The 12,022-nt window shown below is 37.4% G+C and overlaps 1 protein-coding gene across 2 annotated transcripts in view; it reads left to right on the forward strand.

Annotated features, from left to right (window-relative positions):
- Positions 1–12,022, forward strand: part of ntrk1 (neurotrophic tyrosine kinase, receptor, type 1) — an 82,705-nt gene that overhangs the window by 26,418 nt on the left and 44,265 nt on the right. For both annotated transcript variants that reach the window (XM_028470637.1, XM_028470638.1), the window contains exons 2-4: positions 2,359–2,433; positions 4,510–4,581; positions 8,914–8,982. In XM_028470637.1, the coding sequence (XP_028326438.1) occupies positions 2,359–2,433; positions 4,510–4,581; positions 8,914–8,982 (216 nt within the window). The remainder of the gene's footprint in view (positions 1–2,358; positions 2,434–4,509; positions 4,582–8,913; positions 8,983–12,022) is intronic.

Genomic DNA, 12,022 nt, shown 5'->3' on the forward strand with positions numbered 1-12,022 from the left:
GCTCTGCTCCTCCACTCAGGTGTTTTCCTGGTATCTGCAGCTGAAGGTTTTCTCAGAGCTCAAAGGCAGGCGTGACATTCTCCCTGAAACTTCAATCGATGAGCTCCTGTTCTGATGCTGCTCCAACAACAACTCGATTCAACGCAATTAGATTAAAGGAAAACGCACAGAAACCTGCACAGTGGGATCAAATCATGCAAACATTCACATGTGAAAAAACATGGCATCTATAGAACAGATCATGTTTGATTCACAATGATTAATAATGAGTTTTTACTAAATACACGTTTGTAGTATATACATCCATGTACATACACACACATGCAATATTTTCTGCATAAAAAAGTCAGTACTTGATTGATTTAAATTTAATTTAATTTGTTAGAAATAATTAAAATAGTAATGCACATGCCCTGATTGGTTAATCTCATCTGTCCTTCCTGCTTTTATAAAGATTAGCTTCACCATCACAATACCAACATTCATGTCATGAGCTGTAAACCAGGAAAGAACAAAAGGTTTTATTGTTCTCTCTAGTTTTGTGTATTTTCATTGTTGGCTTGTGCATATTTTCTAATTGTGTGTTTCTGGAGTCATTTATGTGTATTTATGGTGTTGTTTTGTATACTTGTCAGTATTTATTTCTGTATGTTATTGCTGTTTTGTGCTTTTAGAATAATTTAGCATTATTTGTTTTTGTCTTATTTTGTTTTTGGAGTAATTTTGTGTGCTTTTGTTGTCATTCTGTGCATTTTTCACCTGTTAATTTGCATATTTTTTTTTTAATATGTTTGTTGTACGTGTTTTAGAATAATTGTGTGTATTTTTGTTGTCTTGTGAGTTTTTGGAGTAGTTTTGTGTTTTAGATTTGTTGTCGTGTGTTCTTCTGTGTATTTTTCTTGTTTTACATATTTTTCAGTTACTTTTCTATATATTTTTATCTGTATGTTTGTTGTTGGGCGTTTGTAGAGTAAATGTGTGTATTTTTGTTGTCTTGTGTGATGTCCTTGTTGTTTTGAATGTATTTCAGTTACTTTTCAGTATATTTATATTCATCGTGTAGGTTCTTGGAGTCAATTTGTGTATTGTCGTCGTAGTTTTGTGTACAGCCACACAGGCTGCTCCTGATTGGCTGTGCACTGTGAAGCAGCCCACACACACAGGCTGCGAGGACATTCACTCTGATTGATTAATGACTTAAAGGCAGGCTTGAGTTCATGGTGATTTATCTGATTTATACAAACATAGATCTGTGCATCATCTGCATAACAGTGAGAGTGTGTACCGTGCTCAGTGGAAGCGTATATTTAACCATGCCAAAGCTGCAGTGAGAACAAACAAGAGGCCATTAACCCAGCAACAGGGCCCGGAATTCATCCCGAGCCCAGTTATAAATCACATTTTCCCAATTGCCAGTCGATGCCTCCACCCGGGAACAATAGATGATATACGGCCCACTGGACGATGGGAAATCCCTTAATTCCATTATGGCTGGGCGGGTCAATCAGACGTTGGTGCTTCTGCATCTGTAAATGAATGCAGGTATGTTAGTGGAATAAATCAACCTCCTGCTCTTTCTTTATTCTGTGAGGACAGTAAGAGGCTCACAGCCACAGCCGCTCCTCACACAAGCAGCCGAGCCGAGCTGATCAGAGCAGACACACACTCCACATCCACACTGCAAATTCATTGAGTCTGTTCTCTCCATCTTAGATATTGTTTCTCTGAGGTTTACAAGCAATTCATCCCATCTGTTATCACTGACCCGGTGTGTGGGGCAGACTGTGCACCGACTGAACGCAGTTGTGCCTTTACTCTGTTGCTTCTCTGCCTCGGTCTTCCTTTTTTCTCTTGCATTGCTCTGTATCCGCTGTGCCAAAAGCCACGATGGAGACTTATGTTGGAACATCTGCCAATTACACTTTCCCTACTCTCAGATCGTGTACACGCATAGACGTTTGACGAGCAGCTCAAGCAGCCAATAGTAATGCCTAAAACAGCTCATGGATTGCTGTTGGTAGAAAGATCTCTGATTGCCTAAAGTCCAGCATCACGCTCCTGTATTTTTAAAGCTCATTTACATGACCAGGAGAAGAGATTCACTGTCCACTTGGAACACTTTGGCTTAGAGTATGCTCAAAGATGATTATGGATTTTTGACCAAATGACGCCAAAAAAAACGTACATACTGCAGCTTTAAGTACAAGTAAAATTGCTGATTTAGAAATTTACTCAAAAAATTACAAGTACGCCATAAAAGCAACTCAATTACAGTAACGTGAGTACTTATAATCCATTACTTTTGCTTCTGCATACGAGGTATTTGAACTCCATGTGTATTTCTCTGTTTCCTCGCAGTTACATTGAAAACCAAGCAGGCCTGGAGAACATCACAGAGCTGGACCTGGGGAACTACAGAGAGCTGAAGAACCTGTGAGTGCCACATCTCTCTATCACAGACACAAGCTCTCTGCACTCACGCATCAAAGCCTTTATTTCAGTTTGAGCCAATAGGAACCTCCGCATTTCCTTTGATTTCTCACACAAATGTCAAAAAAGTAACAGAACTAATCAAGGTTGGGGTCGATTATGATTTTAGCTACGTAATTGTGAATTATGAAGTATTTATAAATATAATTGTAATTGAAAATGTATATTTATGTTGTAATCATAATCGACCTGTAATTTAATTGACTTTGTAATTGGCAAGAACATTCTTTAAAACCGGGTACCATGTTACAGTTCTATTGCTTACACATATGTAGTTAATAATTATTAAAATCAAAATGTTTCATTACAACTTTTCCCACTACCTGTCACTTCTCTCTATACTGAGAGAAAAATGGCTCAGAAAAAAAAAAAACCAATTAATACCAATATTGTTATTGATTAGGAACCCTAACAAGATAACCAAGAGCTGAGAAACAAATTAGATGATAGATAATATCATAATATCACTACATTTATGTATATATATAGGTAGTCTGTCCATGCATGTATGAATATATACAAGTGTTTGTGTACATGCACTGTATGTATATACAGTATGTATATACATGTGAGTGTATATTGATATATGTACAATTCTGTACATAATCTTTTCCCCTTTAATACCACTTATAATGTAATAAGTGGTATTAAATGTGGTTTGCAATGTAAACTTGTTTCTAATAGAAATAAATCTGTTTTGAATTGAATTTGAATGAATAATATTTGTTAGTGTATTTTACAGCTTATTTAAGTCATGGGTCAAAACTGACTCGTTATCATAAGAGATGCTAACAGAAAGCTAGGTTACGTTTTATGGGTTTATTTATTAAAGGCTCAGTAATTGTGATTATTACAAGTAATTGTAATTTAACTTTAGCAATTGACAATGTAATTGTAATTGCCATTCAGGGGGAAATGATAATTTCAATTTTAATTGTAATTAGAAAACTATGCTGGTCATTGTAATTGTAATTGGCCATGGATAAATGAAAACATAACTGTAATTGAAAAATGTAATTGACACCAACCCTGGAACTAAGAGAGGAGAGCGGAAGGTTCATCGCTGGAGGAGCTGCGTTGCCAGGTTGGGTTTTTTGTGTCTGAACAGACACACACTGCTTTCCTCATGGACTCAAAGAGTTAGCTTAGCACTCTGTTGGTCAGGTTAATTATCACAGGTGACACAGTTAAGCTAACCTCTATGACCAGTATTTATAATATGAATCTGAAACAGTTATAGGTCCAGTATTATGCTATTTTTCACACATCTCCATTTCTTCTAAGAACCCTAAAACATAGTATTCAAGGTTTATGTTCCAAAATTCACCTATTTTCCAGAGTTTTAGCCTCTGAAAAGTCACTTTAATGACGCTTCTAAAAACAGGCTGTTTTAGGGCCGCATTGCATATGCATGAGGGGGCGTGTCTGTAGACGCTGACTTCATGCCTCGCTCTGAGAGGGGGATCACCATCTCAATTGTCTTTTGCTATCCACACTCTCTTGTTATTGTTTTTAGCTAAAAAACTGCACATTACAGTAAAACACATGGATATTTAAGAGGCTATTGTGATTGTGAGTCCGACAAAAACGCTGCTCCACAGTGTGTGTTTATCACAGCAGCAGCAGCGGCGTCACTCAGCTGTTTCAAACACTCACCAGAGCTGCTATGTTGCTTTTTCGTCCTCCTTACCTCGTCTAACCACAGGAATAGTCCATTGAAGATGATCGTCCACTGTTTTGTCCAACTGCTGCTTCGCATTGGGTCACAAACATGCCAGATCATGTCAAAGGCAATAAGAGGGGTATAACGGCTACTAAAAGTGGAACTGATTGTGAGCGCTCACACTACTGCTCCTCAGGGTGGGGTTAAGTGCAGAGAACACATGTATGTAGCCATTACATACACTAAACCATTATAACCATTATAAAGTGTTTTTTTCATAATACTGCCCATTTAAGTGTCTGGGTGTGAAGGAGGTGATGATTTCTGGGATGAATGGTTTATTTTTCCACCCTTAGGACGGTCACTCTGTGCAGGCTGAGGTTCATCTCCTCCAACGCTTTCCAGAACAACACCAAGCTTCAGTATGTGTGAGTGTCCCTTCATCACAGGAGCTCAACCTGAGCTCATCCTCATGTCAACACAGCACACAACACAACTCAACTGGAAAGGAGTGAACTCCAAGAAATACCAGAACAACAACACAAAAACGAGAAGAAAAAACTCCAAAACCACACAAAATGACATCATAAACGATTCTCAGAAGGGAGAAAACACCTACAAGTGTTCTTATCCCTTCACTTAATAAAACAACACTGAAATTAAACCAAAGTATGCAAGAACACACTAAGAATCACCACAGGGACACAAAACAAGAGCAATAACACAAAAACAGCTCCAATAAAACACCAAATACACAGAAGGAAAAAATGAGGCCAAAAACACACCAAACAATTACAAGAACACACAAAAATACACTAAACAAGAATACACTAAATTAACTGAAATAATGTGAAGATTGTAAAAAAAATAAGTAAAATAATCCAAAATGACAATACAAACCCTGCGACCCTGGAAAAAAAGGAGCACGCAGGTCTAACAATGGATGGTTTGACAACAAAGAAGGAACCAAAAATACACTAAACAACAAGAATACACTTCAATAACACAAGCAGGGCTCAAAAAAACTGAAAAAAATAATAAACAACAAGAAAAGAATAACAAAAACATCCAAGCTGACCGCAAAAATAATCACCAAAAAGTCTCAGTTCGTCAGAAAAATTGGTTTAAACGTTAAAATTGGGGGGAAATTATGTTTCTATAAAAGCTTTAATTTTGGGCTGAGTGGTAACATCTGGTTACAGGTGAGAGTCAGAGACAAGACTTCCAGCAGAGCCACCTTTTACTCACTCGCTTTGGCCGATTATCGACTTCTGATGCATAATAAATAGACTCCACTAGGGTCCATTATCTCCTGATCAATAACTCACTGTGCAGCGCGCACACACACACACACACACAGACACACACATGCACATGTGATGACGAAGCCACAAAAACACGTTCAACCGCCTTCTCTCCAGACTTCAATGAATAAATAAACTTCAATATGAACTGGTTTAATCTGAGAGGGAATATAAAACGAGCATTTACAGATGTGGACGAGGCGTTCTCCAGTATCTGAGCTGTTCCTCAGATTTCAGATGATGTTCCTCTCCCAGTTTGGGATGATGGTGTCATCATGATGCTCTGCTGAAAGCCTGATAACCAATCAGCATCTAGAACATGCAGGACAGGAGCTCTCCAGGACCCAACATGGGCATCGCTGTAATAGGATAATAGGAGAGCGCCTGAGGGTACCAGACACCCCAGCTTTGGTTCCACCATCCATCCATCCATCCATGCAACCCATATATATCTATATCTACATCTATATCTCAGCAATAATATTTAAATCTTTGTCAACATATCTAAACGCTACATTTTCTAGATATAATCTCCAATATGTATGTAATCTGTATCTCTATATCTTTATCTATACAGGACTTTATCTATCTTCATATATATATATATATATATATATATATATATACTGTATAGCCGGATCTATGTGTCCTTATCCAAGAATTTGTAAATCCTCATCAATATTTCTCTATCTATGTATCTATATATCCATATCTATGTATCCCTGTGTGTATATGTCTTTAATAATGTATCTTTATTTATACATCTTTATCTATATAGCTACATATCTGTAACGATGCATACTATCTATACATCATCACCTATATCTCCTTATCTATATTTCTTCATCTACCTAGCTATATATCCATATCTATGTATCTGTGTTTATATGTCTGTTTTATCTATATATCTGGATCAGTGTGTCCTTAACTATCTATATATTATCATCTATATTTATTTATCTATGTATATATATACATCCATATCTATGTATCTATATATCCATATCTATTAAGGCTGGGTATTGCCAGGTACCTCACGATTTGATATATCGCAATATTTTTGCCCACGCCAACGATATTATCACAATGAAAAATTCATCCACGATACATCACGATATCTGTGTCACTTACTAGAATTTATCTACTGCACTGAATCCATTTCACAGGAATTACAAAATTTCTCATGATTGACAGCCATGTATATACTGTACAGTGACTCTTCTTAACACACACTGACCACAACTAGTCACATGTCCTTGTGTTATGTTTAAGTTTTTAAGAGAGACTGATACAAAACAATGCTTCACCAAAATATTGTTAATGATGTTTGTGCAAATTAACTTTAAATTATTAAAAACAAAATGAATGCAGAAAATACTCATTTCACTGCTAATATTATCAACTTCTCTGTAAACACGGAAACATATCAGTGCTTCTTAACTAGCACAATTCACTTATTTTATGAAAACTGGAAGGTGAAGCTGCTCAGAGCACATCAGCGCTTGGCAAGAAACGGACAGTTTCACAGGCACACTAAAGTTAAGCAGGCACTAATTGACTCTGTATTTAGGAGTCAGTGATGATTTGCATAGTTTTTTGGCAGTTTAGACGAGTTTTCAGGTGGTTTAGGCGTTGTTTAATGCAGCCAAGACGGGAGAGGGAGGGCAGTGCACCTAATAAGCGCTCCTCCTTGCCTCACGGTGACGCATTTCATGCTGATTCTGTCCATTTGACTCCGTCCGCGATTCCATTAACGTGGATTTCATAGGGCCCTATACTTAACTTGTGTAATAATGGAAAAAATAAAGGCACCGTACGGTTGTTGAATCTAAATACCGACATTCTATCCGTACACAGCGCCCCTATTTGGCCAGTTTAGGTCATGTGATAAGTCAGTCATTTGCCAGTTTAGGTCAAGTGACTAAGACTAAACCTTACCCTAACCCTAAAAATAGTTGCGTTATTGGGTTATAACCTAACCCTAACCCTAACCCTAACCCTAAACCTAAACCTAACCTTAACCAAAAGACGCTACGTACTTGTACTTCGGTAACCGTACCAATAGCACCAGGGGTTGTCCGTACGGCAACCGTATAAATACTTTAAAAAATAAATTAAAATAAATAAATAAATATCAATATTTGGTGCCAGTGAATCGATAACGTACCACTAGATGAAACCTTGCGATATATCGTCGTATCAATATTTTGGCATGCCCTTATTATCTATGTATCTCTGTGTCTATTAGTATATTGCTATAGCTTGTGCTACATATCTGTATGTGTATCTGACTGGATGGCTGATGAGCTCAGACGTGTGTGTGTGTGTGTGTGTGTCTGAGTGTGTGTGTGATGAACTGATATTCCCAGCTTTCCCTCTCTGACCTGAGCTGTAATGGATCATTCCCGTAGGAAAAACCCTCTGACATGAACTTTTGAGAGCGAGGAAAACAAATAATTGAACCCATGGCCTGTCGGAGGGTTTTCAGGGATTGGTTTTCCCGCCCGCGCTCCCCAGTGCGTCTTGGTGTCGTCTTCTGAGGGAATCTTATTCACAGACACAGAGATCCCTCCTTAAAGTTCACCGTTTTTTAATGTTTTATATGCATTTCAGACGTGTTATTTATTATGGATAAGATAATATCCTGAGTTTCTCTTTCTCATATCAATGGACTGAAGCCTCTGAAGTGCTTTTTAAATAATTATCTTTAATGCAACCATATACCTTCATCAGTGGCGCCTGTTACACTGACCCATTAGCACAGATCGTTTATTCAGAATCAACAGATGAAGAATTGGATTTCTTGATTTGAAGCAGAAAGTCGAGGCTTTTACATTTATAAATAATCAGTAAAAAAATAAAATAAAATCTGAGTCAAATGTACCACATTCTTTCCTTACACTCTACATAAATATCTACATTCATATAGATTTGCATCTATATTTATCTATACATTTATATCCATATATCTGCACTATTTCTAAATTTACATCTATATTTGTATCTATCATTAGGCCTGTATATCTATACCTACATTTATATTTATAGATCTACATTCATCTGCATGCATATTTATGTCTATAATATGTATATCTACATTTAAACATCTGCATCTATATTTATACATCTATTTGTATAAATGTATATCCTTACATCTTCACTTTTTTAAAATTGCATCTATATTTTTATTTATCATTAGACCTATATATCTACAACTATGCCTATATTCATATCAATATATATTTATATATTTGTATATTTGTCTGTATTTATATATATCTACATTGACATCCCTATCTATTTTAATACATTTGAATTAATTTCATCTATGTCAACATCAATATGTGCATATCTTTATTTCTAAACTACATCAGCATCTATTTATATATATATATATATATATATATATAAACATGTAATTCATGTTTCATAAATAAACGCTGGTTTTGTCCACAGGAACTTGGCCTCCAACGCTCTGGAGCTCATCAGCTGGAAGGTGTTTCACTATCTTCCTCTGCTCAACCTGTGAGTTCATCCTCTTTATTCATATCAGCCTTACATTCTGAATGATGAATAATGGCAATATAAATACATAACTATGTGACATGTATAACTGGGTGCTGTTTATCAGCCTGGTGGTTGTAAATGCTCTTCATCACTGAAGCCTAAAGTAACACTTCCTGTCCATAAAGTTCTTCTACTTCTATTGTATTTGTTGTTATTTTGTGAGTCGTTTCTGTACATTTGTTATTGTTTTTCTATGTATTTATTTATTTTTGACAAGGGACAATGCACAGTTTTGGACATAAACAAGTAATTGTGCCAGATTGTAGTCATGGATTGTTTCCATCCATAGTTCACGACTGGTTGATGTTGTGAACAAGATAAATTATATTTAGGGCCTACACTACCAAGCTAGATAATTATATCCTGGATTTATCTCCGTTAGCTTCACCTAACCAGTCAGACTGAAGCTGTCCTATGAATCTGGATTACAACTCGCTAAGTTAAGCGTGATGATTTCAGCCTGGCTACGTGCGCGCTCTAGTGACAGAGGAGGAGATTACAGCGTCAGACCAATCACAATCACTGAGAAACTGGAGTGCAAATTACATCACAATTGAGGAAGAATTATTTAAATTTGTGAAGAATTAAAATCCATAATTCAGACCAAAAACAACACTGTTGCTGCAGTACAAACAGGAAGGAATGAATGCAGGAATTTACGCGTGTTCATGATTAAATTAGAGAGATTATAAACAGAGAATAAACAGAGTTTCACTTTTACCTTGTCTGTGTCTCTGATGCTGCGTCAGATCAGCCTACATCATAATATATTTAATTTTTTATATTATCTGACAGGACTGAGGCTCCACAGAATACATGAATGAATGAATGAATGAATGAACGAATGAATGAATGAATGAATGAATGAATGAATGAATGAATGAATGAATGAATGAATGAATGGATTAATTAATCAATGTATTGGTCTGAAAGCGCCAGATTCAGGCTTTATCAGCTGACTTAGTTTATGTATTTTAATCAGTCCATCAGATATAAATATCTCTATGTTTCCTATAGAATCTGATGGTAAATAAAGGATAAATATTTTCTCTCCTGTCAGCCTCACATCAGATCAACACAGAGACGTGATCACAATGATCCTTCTTTTATTGGACAGGTTGTTTTCCAAGAGAACTGATTGGTCAGGAGGCGGGACATTTGACTCACTCAGATCTTAGCCAGAACAAAACTTGGTCCCGACCAGGTTAGTCATTCAGCCTAAGTTACCATGGTGTTTTAGCCTCATAATGCTGTGTTCATACCAAACGCATTTCCGGTGTCAAAATTGTGCCTCACGCCCGTAGTTGGACGCTTGTGCTCATTGAATCAAGACGCTTGTCACCAGTGTTGGAGATGCTCTGGATGCGCGTCCAAACAAGTTGGTAAGAGAGTATGTTGAGCGCGTTTAGGGGAGGGGCTTCGCTATTGCCGGTTTTGTTCACACAATGGATGATATTGTGGCAATCAGTTACATTCAACATTATTGTGTTGAGAAGGCGGTGTTTCAGGTCAGATGTATTTTGGTGTGACTCAGCATGTGCACTGTGATGTCAGAGGGCTATAGTGAAGTGTGGTTGAATGGAGAATAAAGTTTAGAGTTCCTTGCTGAAAACGCCTCCTACAACTCCCAATCATTGGCTCTACATTATCCAAAGAGGGGCTTGGCTTTATTTGCGCTTCGGCGCCCTTTCTGGATTCACCAGAGCTGCGCTTGTGCGAGGGTCGCTTTCAGCCCTACTTCCGTCTCTCCCGTGCCCAGTTTGAAGACCTGCTGACCCGCTCACATCTCCTACCAGGACACAAACTACAGGCGCTCTATTCCAGCAGAACAGCCTGTCTCCTGTTATTGTTTTTTTCTTTTCATTATTCTGAATTCGTCACGGTTGGGGAACGCTCCTGATTGGTCGATGCGTCACAATATACCCCAAAAGTTCAGCAATCCCAACTCTAGCTTCAACGCCGGACGCACGTCAAAAGTTTGAAATCTCAAATCGCGCTGCGTCAGCCTTGCGTAAAGCTTCAAAACGCGCGGCACAGGAGGCGCGGGATGCGCAGCCAAACCTCTGACGCTCCTAGAAGCACGTCCACCATATATTGTGTATGTACACCTGACGCTTTTGACGCTTTGGATGCGTTTGGTGTGAACGTGCCGTAAGACATTAGCCAGCTTCGTAGTCCAGTACACACTGATTAAATCCCGGAAGTTAGCGCGATAAGGAAATCTAGCATCGTAGTATAGGCCCTTAAAAACAACGGAAAAAACAAACAACTTCAAAATGGATAGTACAATAAAATACAAATACTTAAATATAACAACATTTAGCTGAGGACAAACCAGAAATAAAATGACCATTGCAGCTAAAAGTGCATCAGGCAGATGATAAAGTGCTTTACGTGCTAATATCTTGTCTTACAGTTTTTCTCGATTGATAAGACATTAAGTTCTATTCACTGCACACAGGCACCAACTGACTGCACACATTTCTCAATAATAGGACTCTTTTTGCTAATTTGAACCCACTTTTCACTCATAGCACACATTTTTCACAAAGTGAACACAAATACTGTGTTGTACTGACTGTGTACAATACAGCACTGTAATTTAATGTAAGATTATTTTTATTTAGTAATGTACAATCAGGCATTGCAATGGTCCCGTGATTCATTTATAGGAAGCGTTTGTGTTTACTGTAAGTTGTCATTTTTGAGGACTGTATCATTGTTTTTTATACTTCATGTGAACACACAGGGAGAGACAGTGTTTTGTGCTACTTTTGCTCTGTGCTCATTTTGAAAACAAAGTTGAAACTTTGACAATAAAGTGCACTTTTGACTCAAGTGTGTAGTTCTCTGTGAATTGTGTCCTAATAAAGAAAATAGGGTGCAGTGTTAAGGGATATGTGTGCTATTTTTCAGAAACAATTGAGAAAAACTGTAATTAAGAAATTGCACCTTGTTTTGGCGAGTGTTTCCATCCGTTGCAGATACAGTATTGTTG

Source organism: Gouania willdenowi, chromosome 16 (genome assembly GCF_900634775.1).
Source record: "Gouania willdenowi chromosome 16, fGouWil2.1, whole genome shotgun sequence".
Taxonomy (NCBI): domain Eukaryota; kingdom Metazoa; phylum Chordata; class Actinopteri; order Blenniiformes; family Gobiesocidae; genus Gouania; species Gouania willdenowi.